Below are 17,122 nucleotides of genomic sequence, written 5' to 3' on the forward strand. Positions count from 1 at the left end.
GAGAAGATAAACAATATCAATAAACCATTAGCCAGACTCATCAAGAAAAAGAGGGAGAGGACTCTAATCAATAAAATTAGAAACGAAAAAGGAGAAGTTACAACAGACACCGCAGAAATACAAAGCATCCTAAGAGACTACTACAAGCAACTCTATGCCAATAAAATGGACGACCTGGAAGAAATGGACAAATTCTTAGAAAGGTATAACCTTCCAAGACTGAACCAGGAAGAAATAGAAAATATGAACAGACCAATCACAAGTAAGGAAATTGAAACTGTGATTAAAAATCTTCCAACAAACAAAAGTCCTGGACCAGATGGCTTCACAGGTGAATTCTATTAAACATTTAGAGAAGAGCTAACACCTATCCTTCTCAAAGTCTTCCAAAAAATTGCAGAGGAAGGAACAGTCCCAAACTCATTCTATGAGGCCACCATCACCCTGATAACAAAAGCAGACAAAGATACTACAAAAAAACAAAATTACAGACCAATATCATTGATGAATATAGATGCAAAACTCCTCAACAAAATACTAGCACACAGAATCCAACAACACATTAAAACGATCATACACCATGACCAAGTGAGATTTATCCCAGGGATGCAAGGATTCTTCAATATATGCAAATCAATCAATGTGATACACCATATTAACAAATTGAAGAAGAAAAACCATATGATCATCTCAATAGATGCAGAAAAAGCTTTTGACAAAATTCAACACCCATTTATGATAAAAACTCTCCAGAAAGTGGGCATAGAGGGAACCTACCTCAACATAATAAAGGCCATACAAGACAAACCCACAGCAAACATCATTCTCAATGGTGAAAAACTGAAAGCATTTCCTCTAAGATCAGGAATGAGACAAGGATGTCCACTCTCACCACTATCATTCAACATTGTTTTGGAAGTCCTAGCCATGGCAATCAGAGAAGCAAAAGAAATAAAAAGAATACAAATTGGAAAAGAAGAAGTAAAACTGTCACTGTTTGCAGATGACATGATACTATACATAGAGAATCCTAAAAATGCCACCAGAAAACTACTAGAGCTAATCAATGAATCTCGTAAAGTTGCAGGATACAAAATTAATGCACAGAAATCTCTTGCATTCCAATACACTAATGATGAAAAATCTGAAAGAGAAATTATGGAAACACTCCCATTTACCACTGCAACAAAAAGAATAAAATACCTAGGAATAAACCTACCTAGGGAGACTAAAGACCTGTATGCAGAAAACTATAAGACACTGATGAAAGAAATTAAAGATGATACCAACAGATGGAGAGATATACCATGTTCTTGGATTGGAAGAATCAATATTGTGAATTTAAGCAATCTACAGATTCAATGCAATCCCTATCAAATTACCAACGGCATTTTTTACGGAACTAGAACAAATCATCTCAAAATTTGTATAGAGACACAAAAGACCCCAAATAGCCAATGCAGTCTTGAGGGAAAAAAACGGAGCTGGAGAAATCAGACTCCCTGACTTCAGACTATACTAAAAAGCTACAGTAATCAAGACAATATGGTACTGGTGCAAAAACAGAAACATAGATCAATGGAACAAGATAGAAAGCCCAGAGATAAACCCACGCACCTATGGTCAACTAATCTATGACAAAGGAGGCAAAGATATACAATGGAGAAAAGACAGTCTCTTCAATAAGTGGTGCTGGGAAAACTGGACAGCTACATGTAAAAGAATGAAATTAGAACACTCCCTGACACCATACACAAAAATAAACTCAAAATGGATTAAAGACCTAAATGTAAGGTCAGACACTATCAAACTCTTAGAGGAAAACATAGGCAGAACACTCTATGACATAAATCACAGCAAGATCCTTTTTGACCCAGCTCCTAGAGAAATGGAAATAAAAACACAAATAAACAAATGGGACCTAATGAAACTTCAAAGCTTTTGCACAGCAAAGGAAACCATAAACAAGACCAAAAGACAACCCTCAGAATGGGAGAAAATATTTGCAAATGAAGCAACTGACAAAGGATTAATCTCCAAGATTTACAAGCAGCTCATGCAGCTCAATAACAAAAAAACAAACAACCCAATCCAAAAATGGGCAGAAGACCTAAATAGACATTTCTCCAAAGAAGATATACAGATTGCCAACAGACACATGAAAGAATGCTCAACATCATTAACCATTAGAGAAATGCAAATCAAAACTACAATGAGGTATCATCTCACACCGGTCAGAATGGCCATCCTCAAAAAATCTAGAAACAATAAATGCTGGAGAGGGTGTGGAGAAAAGGGAACACTCTTGCACTGTTGGTGGGAATGTAAATTGATACAGCCACTATGGAGAACAGTATGGAGGTTCCTTAAAAAACTAAAAATAGAACTACCATACGACCCAGCAATCCCATTACCGGGCATATACCCTGAGAAAACCATAATTCAAAAAGAGTCATGTACCAAAATGTTCATTGCAGCTCTATTTACAATAGCCAGGACATGGAAGCAACCTAAGTGTCCATCATCGGATGAATGGATAAAGAAGATGTGGCACATATATACAATGGAATATTACTCAGCCATAAAAAGAAATGAAATGGAGGTATTTGTAATGAGGTGGATGGAGTTAGAGTCTGTCATACAGAGTGAAGTAAGTCAGAAAGAGAAAAAGAAATACAGTATGCTAACACATATATATGGAATCTAAGAAAAAAAAAAAAAGGTCATGAAGAACCTAGTGGCAAGACGGGAATAAAGACACAGACCTACTAGAGAATGGACTTGAGGATATGGGGAGGGGGAGGGGTGAGATGTGACAGGGTGAGAGAGTGTCATGGACATATATACACTACCAAATGTAAAATAGATAGCTAGTGGGAAGCAGTTGCATAGCACAGGGAGATCAGCTCGGTGCTTTGTGACCACCTAGAGGGGTGGGATAGGGAGGGTGGGAGGGAGGGAGATGCAAGAGGGAAGAGATATGGGAACATATGTATATGTATAACTGATTCACTTTGTTATAAAGCAGAAACTAACACACCATTGTAAAGCAATTATACTTCAATAAAGATGTTTTAAAAAAAAGAGTAAAAATAAAGTAAAATAAAATAAAATATTTAAAAAGTTATAAATATGTTGAAGAATTTTAAAAGAAAAACAAACAAACACAATGAGCATGGAACTCAAAGATATATAAAAATATCAATTGGAATCCTGGAGCTAAAAATTATAATATCAGAAATGAAAAATTCATTGGAAGGCTTAAATAGCAAATTAGCAGAAGGAAAAACCAGGGATCTTGAAAAACAACAATAGAAACTATCCAACTGAAACACACTAGAAAAAAAAGGCTAAAGGAAAAAAACCAACCCCAATTTTTAAAGTGGGCAAAAGACTTGAATAGACATTTCTCCAAAGATGTACAAATGGCCAGTAAGTACAAGTAAAGATGCTCAGCATCACTAACCATGAGGGAACTGCAAATCACAATGACAAGAAGATACTATCTCACATCCATTAAGGATGGATACTATCAGGAGGAAAAAAAGAAATAACAAGTGTAGACGAGGATGCAGAGAAATTGGAAGCCTTGTACACTGTTGGTAGGAGTGTAAAATGGTGCAGCTGCTATGGAAACAGTATGAAATTTCCTTTAAAAATTAAAAATAGAATTATCATAGGATCCAGCAATTCCTTTAGGAATTTAAATCAGGGACTCAAATATATATATATATATCTTTGATATATATGATCCAGTGATCCCACTCCTGGGCATATATCTGGACAAAACTATAATCCAAAAAGATACATGCACCCCAATGTTCATAGCAGCACTATTTACAACAGCCAAGACATGGAAGCAACCTAAGTGTCCATCAGCAGGTGAGTGGTAACAACAGGTAAAGAAGATGTGGTATATATATATACAGTGGAATATTACTCAGCCATAAAAAAGAACAAACTAATGCCATTTTCAGCAACATGGATGGACCTAGAGATTATCATACTAAGTGAAGTAAGTCAGGCAGAGAAAGACAAATATCATATGATATTGCTTATATATGGAATCTAAAAAAATGACACAAATGAACTTATTTACAAAACAGAAATAGACTCACAGACATAGAAAACAATATTAAGGTTACCAAGGGGAAAGGGGGGAGGGATAAATAGGAGTTTAGGATTAAAATATACACACTACTATATATAAAATAAATAGCCGACAAGGACCTACTGTACAACACAGGGAACTATACTCAATATCTTGTAATAACCTATAATGGAAAAGAATCTAAAAAAGAAAAAATATATATAGATCACTTTGCTGTACACTTGAAACTAACACAACATGGTAAATCAACTATATTTCAATAAAAATTTTTTAAAATAAAAATTGAAAAAAATTCTAAATTTTCTGTTTAGTGTATTTTACCACAATTTAAAAAAATAAAATGGTTAAAAAATAATGAAGAGACTTTCAGGAAACTATGGGATAATATCAAGTTGTTAATATTCATAATATTCATATCATCAAAGTCCCAGAATAGAGAAGAAGAAATAAAGACTTTTCAGACATACCAAAGCTGAAAGAATTCATCACTAGCAAACCCAGAGTAAAAGAAATGTTAAAAGAAGTCCTCCAGGCAGAAGGGAATTGATACCTGATGATACCTGATGAAAATATGAGATCATAAATAATAAATATATAATATTTTTCTTTCTATTTAAATGTCTTTAAAAGATAAGTGACTAGCTTATACAAAAGTAATGACAATATATTGTGGGGTTTATGATATGTACAAATAAAATGAATGACAACTATAGCATAAAGGCTGAGAGGGAAGAATGGAGGTAAACTGTTGTAAGGTTTTTATATTGTACATGAAGTGGTATATTATCAGTTTAAGGTAGACTACTATGAGTTAAAGATGTATACCATAAACCCTAAAGTCAGAAAACAAAGAGATGCACAGCAATAATAACCAGAACAATAATAACCAGAACTGGCAAAGGACTCATACCCAGAATATATAAAGAACTACAAATAAATAAGAAAAAGGTAGTACTAAGAAGCAAAAGACTTGAAATCCAAATGGACCATTATAAAAATGTGCTCAAATGCAACATTAATTAAGGAAAAGCTAGCAAAAATCATAAAGAGATGCCACTACAAACCAACTAGAATGGTTAAATTTAAAAATTAAAACTGACAATAAGTGTCAGTGAAGATGTGGAGAACAGGGAGCTAGTTATACTGCTGTGGGGTGCAAAATGGCACAAATAATGAAAAAAATAGTTGGTACCATCTACAAAGTTGAAGATACATATACTATGACCTAATAGTGTCACTCCCAGACACATAACTTAGAGAAGAGGGCACATGTACACCAAGAAACATATAAAAGCATGTTTGTAGCAGCAAAAGTTGGAAACTGGTAACAACTCAAACTTCCATCAACAGTAGATGGACAAGTGAACTATGCTGTATCACCCAGAAGACTATGCAGTAATGAAAATGAGTGAAGTATAGGTCTTCATAGCAGTACACGTAAATCTCACAAAAGATGCTGAGCAAAAGAATATATGTGTGATGAATCCATTTAAATAAGGTTAAAAAACAAGCAAAACATATTTGGGCAATAAAATGGTAAAGAAAAGCAGGGAAATGATAAAGCCAGGATTTGGGGGTTAGGGAGGGGAAAGGGAGGGCTTCTGGAAAGCTAGTGCCATTCTATATACCTTGATCTGGAGGGTTGAAACATAGGTGTTTGCTTTAAAATTTACATTTATAATACATTGATATATACTTTCCATATATTAAAACTAAACAAAAATTGAAAGAAAATCAATATATGGTTGAGGAAAAAAAAATCTAACTTTGTTTATTTGGTTGCCTACTTTCCCCAACATTACTTATTAAACCATCTATATGTGATTACAACTTAATATATTCCATTCTTACTTGCACTTGAGATTTGGTAACAGTTGTTATCAAGAATAGTGTTTGGCAAGGATGAATGGACTTTTGCGGGGGGTGGGTAAAGGGGAGAGATAGTAAAAGTGTGAACTAAAAAGCAGGAGAGGGAGATAGTCATCCTCATGGGATTTGTTTTTAAATAGGAAAATTCTAGAGACAGAACCGAAAAGAGAGAGGAAGTCTGTGAGAGGTTTGCCAAGTCAGAGAGCAAAGTGTCACCTGATAAAAGGACTTATTTATGAATGAGCTCAGAGCAAAACTATTTGGAGGAAATCTAAAGAGGACATGCCTGCAGGATGGAGGTTGGTTATACTGGGTGCCTGGCCCAAGGGTACAGCCTCCATCTACACCACGTAGGCGGTAACATAAAGTTTGCTGAATGTTCTCAAATATTTGCTATATTGCTATTTTAAAATACGTTTATTGCTCACTTTTTCTTACTTTAAACATAGTATTTATTTTTTAACATCTTTATTGGAGTATAATTGCCCTACAATGGTGTGTTAGTTTCTGCTTTATAACAAAGTGAATCAGCTATACATATACATATGTCCCCATATCTCTTCCCTCTTGGTCTCCCTCCCTCCCACCCTCCGCATCCCACCCCTCTAGGTGGTCACAAAGCACGGCGCTGATCTCCCTGTGCTATGCGGCTGCGAGTGGCATGGACATATATACACTACCAAACGTAAAATAGATAGCTAGTGGTAAACACAGCATTTATTGATGGAAGAAAATTACAGAAAAATATGTAGTGCCACATTTTGTCCAACCTTGACGGCGGGATTCATTCCCTTTTTAGCGCACAATGAAGGACTGGCCGGAGCAGCCCCAGGGCCGGCCTGAAGGGCTGCGGTTGATTTGGAAGTGGGGCACGGACCAGCCTTCCCTCCACAGTGCAAAGCCAGCAACCCTCCTGTCTAGGCGTGAGTCTCCCTAGGCTACAGGGCGGGACTGAGAGGTGCGAGGGCTGCTTTAGATGCCAGGCCCTTTCCCGGGAGCCCCGCCCAGGCCCCGCCCCGCCCCGGCCGAAGCCCCGCCCCGGCCCCGCCCGCGCCTTGCCGCGCGCCCACACTCAGAGCCCGAGCCGCGGTCGCTCATCTGACCCGAGCCACAGCGGCCGGAGATGCAGCGGGGTGCCGCGCTGTGCCTGCGCCTGTGGCTCTGCCTCGGACTGCTCGACAGCGAGCGTGGTGAGCCCTCCGCCTGCCCCAGTGTACAGCTGGCCACGAGGGGGGACGTTTTCCCTGGGCAAATGGTGGGACCTCACCGACGGGAGGCGGGCGGGGGACAGGGACCGCGGGACCCTCCGGCACGAGACAGGGTCGGGAGCCAGGGATTCAGACACCGGAAGGAGCACGGCGAGTCGGGCCGGGCTTGCCGGGATGAGGAAAGGGCGGGGACGGGGCGCGGGGCTGCACCGCAGCTTAGAGGTGGTGCCCAGTCCCCGACTGCGCTCCACAGTCTGTGGCTCAGCTCCCTTGGACCTGGGCCCCTTCGCGCTGCACCCTCAGCCTGGATCCTTCGCTTGCTTACACGCTTTCCCGCGGAGTCCAGGCACCGCACTGCTCTCCTCGGACCCGGGAGCACTGGGGATTGTGCCCCCGCGCAGAGGCTGCAATCCCCGCCGGGTCATAGACCTGGGTGCGCACTTCCCGACACCTCTAGTCTGCGCTCGAGATCGGTCCTCCAGAGGGAACTCTGGTTGGTGTCTACCTTCCCCAGGCCAAGGACTGCGGGGGCAGGGGCTCGGGATCGTGGGAGATAGGCGCCGTGGGGCGGATTGGGCGCGGGTGCCTGTTGGAACTTGAGGCGAATCTTGAGTCGGCAACTCGTAAGTGATCAGCATGGCAGAAGAGGCAGAAGGCCGGCCCTCGCCGTATTTGAGGGGGTAGGACCCTGGAAGGCCAAGCTAAGGATCTTGGATTATAAGGCGGGGGCCGACAAGGACGGGTCTTAAACACAGGAGAGGCAAGGTCTGGTTTGTGATGGGAACAGGACTGGAGGTTGCTGCTGAGGGATTGGAGGGAAGAGAGTGTGGGGGATGAGGGAGGGAGCAGAGGGGTATGGTTGTTTGGAGATGTCAGGATAAAGCATCAGCAATGAGGGGAGGATGAGCTGGAAGCCCATGCAAGATCTGGTGACCCTGGAAATCAGAGGGTGGAGGAGGGGTAATGGGTCCCCAGTGGTTGAGGGAGGAGTTCTGGGAGGTCTGAAGGGAGAGATGGGGGACCTCGCTATTTTTAAACACCATGGGCATTGAATAGTGGCTTTACATGCTTCATTTCTTTCAATCCTCACAAGGGAGTGTTAGACCCATTTTACAGATGGGAACAATTAGACCATGGACACTTATAACTTCCCCCAAAGTCCCCAGGAAGCCAGTAGTAAGGGAAATGGTCAACCCAGGTCTTTGGAATAACAGAGCTCTGTTCTCTGTGCCTATATGGGCTGAAGAGCTGGAGATAGTGGAGGTGAGGAAGGCATGGGGGAGGAGGGAGGGAGGAAGACATCTGTCTGGCCTCCAAGTAAGGGCAGGTCTGAGCATAGGGGCTGCCACTTGGCCCTTCCTCGCTCCCCTGCACCCTGCCCAGGACCAGGCTCTCACAGGTGCTCAGCATGTGTTAGGTGACTGAATGAGTGTGGGGAAAGAATTGAATGGCGCCATGGCTGGGCTTCGGGGCAGAGGAGTGGGAGATCCCACCTTGAGGCGACATCCAGCAAGCACTGGGTGTAGTGTCCAAGGCTCAGGAGAGAGGCTGGGCTGGAAAGCTGGAGAGGAAGCAGAGCAAAGGGTCTAGGATGGGACCCTCTCCCCCAACGAGGGGACCAGAGAGGGAGAGGCTTCCAGGGAGATGGGAAACATTCTGCATGCAGGGTTTGAGGAAAACCAGGAGAGGCTTGTGTCCTGGTGCTCCTGAGTGGAGCAGAGTGGGAGGTGGAGGAGGGAGGGGGCATGAGGTAAGTCTTGCAGTGAGTGCAGGTGATTCTTACCAAAGTTGGGCAATGAAGGGGAAGAGAGAGAATGAAGCTAAGGGGCCCATGGAAGGGAGGTGGCCCAGGCTGGACCAGGGCATGGCTCGTGGGGAGCTGTCCCATGGAGAACAGACCATTGCCGCTGTCCCTGAACCTTGCATTTGCACCACCCATTTCTGGGCTGAGGAGGACCCGAGAAGCTGCCAGCCAGATGGGGGATACTGGAGCAGAAGCATAAACACTCCAGTGCAGCCAAGTGTCAGTGCAGCCAGAGCAGGAGGCCAAGTGCTGGCAGGTGAGCAGCCTGGCCGTGAAGCTGACCCTCAAAGGTGTGATGTTGGTCCCAGAATGAGACTCTTGTCCTAGCTCTACCCCTAAATTCCTTGCTATATTACCTGGGCCCCTCTCTTCCTTTCCTTGTGCCTCAGTTATCCCATGCATAGGAGTGCAACAAGCTGGCAAGCACTGAGGGGCTGTGCTTGGGGTTGGGCTTTTTGCCCCAGTAGTGTCCCTGTAGAGAAGGTAGGTGGCAGAGGTCACCTCCAACAGACTTTGTCTCTTGGAGCTTAGTCTAGAGAGAGGCTGTTTCTGCCTCTGAACAGTGGGCAGTCAGCTCAGGGACATGTGGGGGAAGGAGGCAACTGCTGGGAAGCTTGGTTGGCCCAGCCTGAGGATGCTGGCTCCTGCCATGGGCTGAGGCACACATGACCATCCCAGCTCTTCACTGTCCCTGCTCCTCAGCCCTGAGCCAGACCCAGGTGTGGACAGAGGTGTGGGGGGTGGTGGGGATGCAAGTCAGTGCAGGCAGAATGTGGGGGCTGGGCCCATCTTACTTGGTGCCTGTGGATCAGTGGCTCAGTGCTCTGGGGACTCAAGTGTAGGTGCTGCTCACATCCCCAGCATGCCGGAGGCACCGGGTCAGTGTAGCTGAAGGCTCTCTGCCTCCCCAGAGCCCAGTGCCCACATGGCCAGGCACCAGACTGGGCATGAGGTATAACAAGGGGACTGTCTGGCCAGTTCCTTGCTGTGCCATCCCCACCCTGACCCCCAGGCAGTGGCACCCCAACCCAGGGAAGGGGACTGCAGTTCTGTGCAAGTTGAAAGGTATAGTGTCTGCTCTGGGCAGTCTAGGGAGGATTTGGACCAAGCGCATCCTGCAGGGGTTTCCTGAGTGCCAGACTAGCAGGAACACAAACATGGTATCGTAGCCCAGGGGTGAAAGTGCTCAGTGACCCAGTGAGGCCCAGCTGGTGGCTGTGTGCTGCCCGGGGTTGCTTCTAGCTTGGGGCTTCCTGGAGGGGTCTGCAGACTCCAAGGAAAGGGATTCCAGGTAGGGCAAAGACCCCCTCAAAGGCCCAGAGGCAGAAGAGCCAGATGCTGATCAGATGAGGCTAGACTCCTAGGGGCGGAGGGATGAGATGGAGGAGACAGGCAAGTGGAGGTGGCAGGAGCCAGCAGCACACCTGGAAAGGGGAGGTCTGAGCAGGGAGTCACCTGGTCAGATTCCCCTGAAGGCATCACCAGAAGGGTAAGACCAGATGCAAGCCCACAGCGAGGAGGCTGTGGGTGAACCCAGGAGATACGCCAGGTAAGGAGGCAGCAGGGGATGGTGGAGAGAGAGGGACGAGTGCCAGTCTCTGGCTTAAACAACAGAACAGGTCATGAAACTGTTTACCAGATGGGGACCCTGAGAAGAGGAGGAAATGTGGGGAAAGATGAGACACTCCACTAGGGAGGCAGGGCCTCAAGTCGAAGGCAGGGAGGAGGAAAGTTGGGAGCACTTGAGTGTGATGAGGCAGAGGGGAGTCGGGGAACCCAGGGAAATTAAGTGGGGTCTCAGCCATGAGGGGAAATTCTTCTCTATGTCTAGCTTACACCCCTCCTGCTGCCGCTTGGGTGTCCCCCCACCGCCCCGCCATTGTAGATTTCTCTCCACTAGGGCCTAGCCTGTGCCCCACAGCCCTGAGATACCCCTCAGAGAGGGGGGATGGGTAGGGAGAGGGGTCCGGAGAGCCTCTCACACTCCTTGCACCGACCTCTGAGCAAGACACAGCCGGCGTGTCCAGCTGGAGCCAGGGATTCCTGAGTTTCGCTCCTTTTCAGACACTTGCTTCCTCTGGGATCTCGGTTTTCCGGTCACGCCAAAGGGAGAAGTCTGGGAGCAGGAAGATGCGGGCTTTGGCGCTGGCTGCCGCTGAGGCTGGGTGTGGCCGACAGCAGGCACGCTGCTGCCTGGCTCTGGTGCCCCAGGCCACCCCCATCCCCGAGGCCTGGCTGGGGTGTGGGTGGCCCAGTGAGCAGGCACAGGTTTCAGGGTGGCAAGTGGGGGAGCCCCGCCACGTGGCCAGCGAGGTCAGCATGGGTTCATGGGAAAGGACTTGTCAGCCACAGGAGAGGACATCCTGCCTGCATTTCCCTCTTCCTGCAGCAGGAGCCCATGGCCCAGATTTAGCAGCGCTGGGGGGCCACCTCTGAGCCAGCTGGGCTGTCTGATAACACCACCCGTCCTGCTGCCACAGAGCAGAGCCCTGATCCCAGAAAGGCTAGGGCTACTGCCTGGCACAGTTGGCTGCACCCACAGCTGTGTTGCACTGGGAGCTCCACATCTACCAGGGTGCCCTTCCTCCCCATCTCACCCCCAGGGGGTACTCAGGCAGCCCACGGTCCCACTCAGCCTCTCCAACACTCCCTGCTTCCCAAAATTGCCTCTATGCTGCTTCAGCAGGACCACTGTAAAACACAGGTCTGAGCCTTCCTCGGGCCACCCGCCCCCGCCGGCCCCTCTTGGGCTGGTAGTACAGGCCCTCCTGCTAGGGTCCCAAGGGCAGCCGTATGTAGCCCTACATCCACCTAGCCTGCACCCATCACATACCCCAGCCTCAGCACATGACCTTTCTCCTGCTCCAGATACGTGCAGAAGGCTGCTGAGAATTCCAGGCAGAAGGTGATGCTGCTCCAAGTGGGAGGGGTCTACTAGGGCGGGAGGGGGGCTTCATTCCCACTCCCTGTGTGCCCCAGGAGCACAGAATCTAGGCTTTCAGGTAGGTTCAGGGGAAGCTCTTATCCTTATCCAACCTAAAGCACCATCCTCAAAGCTACCCTGAATTCTACCAAATAGAGTTTCGTTTGTATGAAGCAGCACTTATGTGCACACAGGCACGCACACACACTTGGAGTGGCAACCAGTGAGCCACACCTCGGTCTGAAATGGTTAATCAAATTTCTTCACGCTAGGGTGTGTGAAGATTTTAACCTTGTGACATAGGCTATTGTGCCCATTTTAGAGATTAGAAAATTAAGGCCAGAGGAATGAAATGGCTCATTAGATGCTAGAGCAGCTTTGAGGGAAGTGACAAGTGTCTGGTGCCTGGTGCCAGATGGCATAGGGGCTGAGGGGCAAGAAGGGGCAGGCATGGCAGGTGTTGTCCACATTCCCCAGGGAAAGCACTAGAGAGGTGGGCATGTGGGGTCCTGAATTTCTGACCACCTCATGGACATTTTCACCTTGATGTCCTGTACAGCTTTCAAAAGCAGCATGCCACTAGACACATTGCTTTCCCCCAGGCCTACCCCTGGCAGATGTGCCTACTTCAGGGCAGGACATCTGCACCTCCATCCCTTGCCTCCACACCTGCCCACACACTGTGTGCTGTTGCTTTGTTCCCTGGATCCTCAAAGCCAGTCAAGAGCAATCCAGGGTCAAGTCCATGCTGGGGATGCCACCTTGAAAAGGCTCTCATCCTTGCACTAAGGAACTGTCAAGTGCAGTGAGTCAAGGCGCTGCATGAAGCTGTGGAAACATGCAGAGAGGCCCCCAGGAGGGGACCTAAAATTGCTACCCTGGGGCTGGAGCAGGCACCAGGCAAGTGATGAGGGTGACTGGTGAGTCCCTTGAGAAGATCAGGTTCCATCCCTAAGCAGCGGAGAGGCAGGAAATTGTTTTAGGCAGAAGAGGGATTTGTGTTCTAGAAGGCTTCTCTGACCACTGGGAAAGGCCTGGACCAGTGGGGAGACACTGGTGTGGTGAGCCAGAGGAGGGATTTTGAGGCTGGCCAGGCAGTGGGGTGGCAAAAAAGGGACTGGAAAGGGCAGCCCCAGAATGTCTAGGGGTGGCACTCGGGCTGGAAGGCATCTACTGCTAAGCGTCTGAGCTCTGCAAGTGCAAAGCACTTTGCCAAGTGGCAGGGAGAGGAGAGGGGCAGGCCTGGTGCTTCCAGCCACCCTGCCGTTGGTGCTGGTTCTGAGGAAGTATAGAGTAAATAGCAGCTTCCCATAATCCTGTCCCCCAAAGATAACCTCTGACTAGCACAGTTAACCTCTGTGCCTTAGTTTTCTCATCTGCAAAATGGTAAGAATAGTACCCACCTCAGAGGGGCAATAGAGGGGTGTGGTATGCACAAGTGCACAGGCTGTGCTGGCATACAGAAAATGTTTGCTCTTGTCTGTTGTGGTAACAGGGTGTATTGGGGTAAGCAGAATTTGGGGGTCAAAGTATATGAGCATTTTTTTTTATTACTATGAGTGCCTGTTTGTCCACATCCTTGCCAACACTGGGAATTCTCTATACTCTAAACACTTACTCATCTGGGCTGGGGATACTTCTGTGCCCTGTGGCTCGTTGTCCTCCTCAGTGGGTGGTGTGGTATGAGGGCTGGGGGCGCCTGGCAGGAGACATCTGGGAAGCAGAGTCCCCTGGGGCTGGAGCTCAGGAGAGCTGCCAGGGAGGGTGGGGGGCTCAGAGGTAGGCTTGAAGCCCTGGGGCTGTGCCATCTCCAGGAGTAAAGAGCGCACCTTGAGCAGCTCCAGTTAAATGAGCCACCAAGAGCCTAAGGCTGGGCCTGTGACCCAGGGCCCTTCTCTGGAGCCTCATTCCTCCACACCATGCTCCATCTGTTCCACCTACCTGACAGTCCAAGGTCACCCGCACTCTGGTCTTTGCACATGTCCCTCTGCCCTCTGTGCCCTCCTCCTGGGCCAGCAAGCTCCTGTTCAGTCTACAAAGCCTATTTCAACTCACAGGAACACTCCTTCCCACTGGCAAGGCTTTCTCTGACCACCCCCCCACCTTGGCACTGTGACCAAAGCACAGAGTCACAGTGAGATGCAACTGCTGTGACATGCAAAAGAGTCGGCAGGCAGTGACAGCGAAGGTCTCAGTGTGACTGAGCCAACAACAGTTTATTCTTACAATGGTTCTTAGTGTGGTATTATAGTGGTCTGTGGTTCCTAATAAACTTGGGGACAATTCTCATTTCATAAGCTTGGAGCCGGGGAAGTGACTTGCCCAAGGTCATACAGTCAGAGTGACATTGTAGGGCGTGCAGCTGGGCTCACGGGGCTTCGGGCACTCTCTCTCGGAACAGCCCCTCCCATCTCAGCCCTTTCAGTTCTGCAGAGTGGGAGGTGGGAGGACTGATGGACTATTGACCTCACCCTTGACCTCTGGAGGCACAGCGGCTGCCATCCAGGTGGGGGTGGGGGGACTCCAAGACAGAACACCCCTGAGCCTTCTCCCAAGGTCTATGCACAAGCCTGGCCCCAAGAATGAAGGGAGAGGGCCTTAGACCCAGCTCCCCAACTCGGCCCAGCCCTGGGACTGATGCATGGAGACCCCAACCTGGCCTCACCTGCCCCCAATGCTTTCCCCTCAGCTTGCCTTCAGTCTGCAGCCATGGGCCTGGCCCTGGCTTCCTCTGTCCTCCAGGGCACAGCTGCTAAGGAGAGTGTGGACCAGACTAGCAGGACTGCAGTACAGCCCCTGTCACCCACCAGGTGACCATGACATTTTCTTGAAATAAGGAATTGCAAATGCAAAAACCACTACTGCTACACTCTGCCAGAGTATGTAGGGGCACCCCTGAGCTTGCACACCATCCTGACATCATCCCGGGGTTGGTTGTGCTGGACCTGAGGACAGAGCCATGGGCCAATGACATCCTGGCCCCCAGGAGCCACCCAAAGGTACAAACCTTCCCCGTGTGGTGGGTGAGGGCCTGGTGTGCTCAGCAGGTGGATACTGGGTGGTGTGGCTGGTGTCTTGACTGTGTGGCAGAAGCATTGGGAGGTGAAGCTGGTTAGAAGGGGGGCCTGTTGGGCAGGGCATCGCCCTGGAGGCCGGGCCAAGGGCATTCACAGCTCCAGAGGGCCACAAGGAGCCAGTGAAGGTGTCCGCTGGGCTGAGGGACAAATTGGAGGCCAGGAAGGAGACTGCTAGGGAGCAGAGAGGTAGGGAGACTGGCACTCGGGGTGGCAGTGGGAGGGAAGGAGATGGAGAGATGTGACGGCTGAGTCCCAGGCAGGGATGGGCCTGGACTTGGCCAGACTTGGGCTCCTGCACAGCTGCTGGTTATCACTAATGTGGAGCCTGGAGCCTCAGTTTCCTCATTGCTGACTGGACTCGTGATCCCTCCCTCCCTCCCAGGCTACGTGAGGATCAAATGAGGCAGTGACTGCTGGGCTGTGGTTCAGTGCCTAACCCACAGGACTTCCCACCCCTCCTGCCTGCCCCTCACCCAGGATCCTGGTGTGCTGCTTCCACAGCCAGCGCCTGTGGCTGACCCCAGGGTCCCACTGCCCAAGGCTGCTGACAGCACAGAGAAGAGGAGGTATGCTCTCTGGCCTCCCTGACCTCGGCCTGGCGCCTGCCTGGATTGCTCTGCTCAGGCTAGGGGGCCAGGGCTGCTGGCCAGGGGAAGGAAGAAGCCAGTTCCTGGGTCAGGAACAGGAAGGCAGGGGGAGTGCGGCAGAAGCCAGGATGACAGTGCTTCCTGCTTCGGGAAGGGAAGGACAGCGGGGACAGACAACAGCCAGGCAGGAAGGATGCGCCTTCTTTGGGGTTTCAGGTGGGGGCTGGGCAGCACGGAGCCTCTGGGCATGGCAAACTAGGCCTGAATCTGCCCCAGCTGCTGAGCAGCCTGGGGTACAGATGGTCACCAGGGATCCTGGCCTTTAAAACCAGAAACATCTTTTCCAAAGGAACAACAAGGTTTGACAAAGTTCCAACCCAAAGAAAGACTTCAGAGGTTTGTTTAGCCAACCAGTCAGCCACTCATCCCTCCTTCCATCCACGCATTCTTCCATCCATCCATCCACCCATTCTTCCATCCATCCATCCATTCATCCATCTATCCATCCTTCTGTCCATCTGTCTGTCCATCCATCTATCTGTCCATCTGTCCTTCCATCTAGCCATTCTTTCTTTCTTCCAACTTTCCATCCTTCCATCCATCCATCCGTCTGTCCATTCAGCTAGCCATCTTTCCTTCCATCTTTCCACCCATCCATCCATCCACTCAACCTTCCATTCACCCACTCATCCATCCATCCATCCATTCGTCCATCTGTCCATTCGTTTATTCATTCAACAAGGATCTATGGAGCCTTGACTCTCTGTCAGGTGAAGTGCTAGGCATGGAGTGGGGTAGAAAAGAGGACTGTTTGGGTCCTTACCCCATTGAAACTTACTGTCTAGTAGAGGAAATGAAAAAACATAACTTAAATAAAAAAGTAAATAACAAAATTACATATTGTGATAAGAAGAATGAAATAAGCAACCAGGAGGTTAAGGTGGAGCTTAAAGGAGGACTTAGGTTTTGGAGGGGGTGAGGAGGTCACATCTAGGCTGAGGCCTGAAGATGAGAAGAAGCCAGCTGTGCAAGGCATGTGAGAGGAGGCAAATCAGGAGGAGAGGTGTGTGTAAAGGCCCGGGGGTAGGAAGGAGCATAGCATGTCATGGAACAGCCTGGAGGCCATGGTGGCTGGAGGACAAGAATAGGATGTGAGAGTGGACCAAGAGGGTGTGGAGAGGGGGCGGGGGCCAGGCCACGGTCAGAAGTTTGGATTTTCTTTAAAGTGTAGTGGAAAGTCACTGACGAAATTTAAGCAGGAGCATGATTTGGCCCCTTTGTGTTATTAAACTATCACTATCAACTGTGTGAAGGATTGGAGGAGGGCAAGAGTGGGCCAGGGGGCCACTTTGGGGGCGAGTGCAGTTGGGTAGGCTCCAGCAGGAGAGTGGGGGCTGGCTCTGGGATGCTTTGGTGGTGGATGGATGGGCCGGGGTGGGAGAGGTGGGCATCCACAGGAGCTCCCATTTGGGGAGATGGGAGCTATCAAGGAGATAGCTTTGGCAGGGGTGGAGAGGATGTGAGTCTGGAGTTCAGCATCAGA

General features: G+C 48.6%; 1 protein-coding gene across 7 annotated transcripts in view; it reads left to right on the forward strand.

The window, feature by feature from the left end:
- The first annotated feature begins 7,075 nt into the window (after positions 1 to 7,075).
- FLT4 (fms related receptor tyrosine kinase 4) overlaps positions 7,076 to 17,122 on the forward strand; it is a 40,683-nt gene continuing 30,636 nt past the window's right edge. For all 7 annotated transcript variants that reach the window (XM_061190040.1, XM_061190042.1, XM_061190044.1 and 4 more), the window contains exon 1: positions 7,076 to 7,170. In XM_061190040.1, the coding sequence (XP_061046023.1) occupies positions 7,104 to 7,170 (67 nt within the window). In that variant the 5' untranslated portion in view covers positions 7,076 to 7,103. The remainder of the gene's footprint in view (positions 7,171 to 17,122) is intronic.

The sequence above is a fragment of the Eubalaena glacialis genome, chromosome 4 (genome assembly GCF_028564815.1).
Source record: "Eubalaena glacialis isolate mEubGla1 chromosome 4, mEubGla1.1.hap2.+ XY, whole genome shotgun sequence".
NCBI lineage: Eukaryota > Metazoa > Chordata > Mammalia > Artiodactyla > Balaenidae > Eubalaena > Eubalaena glacialis.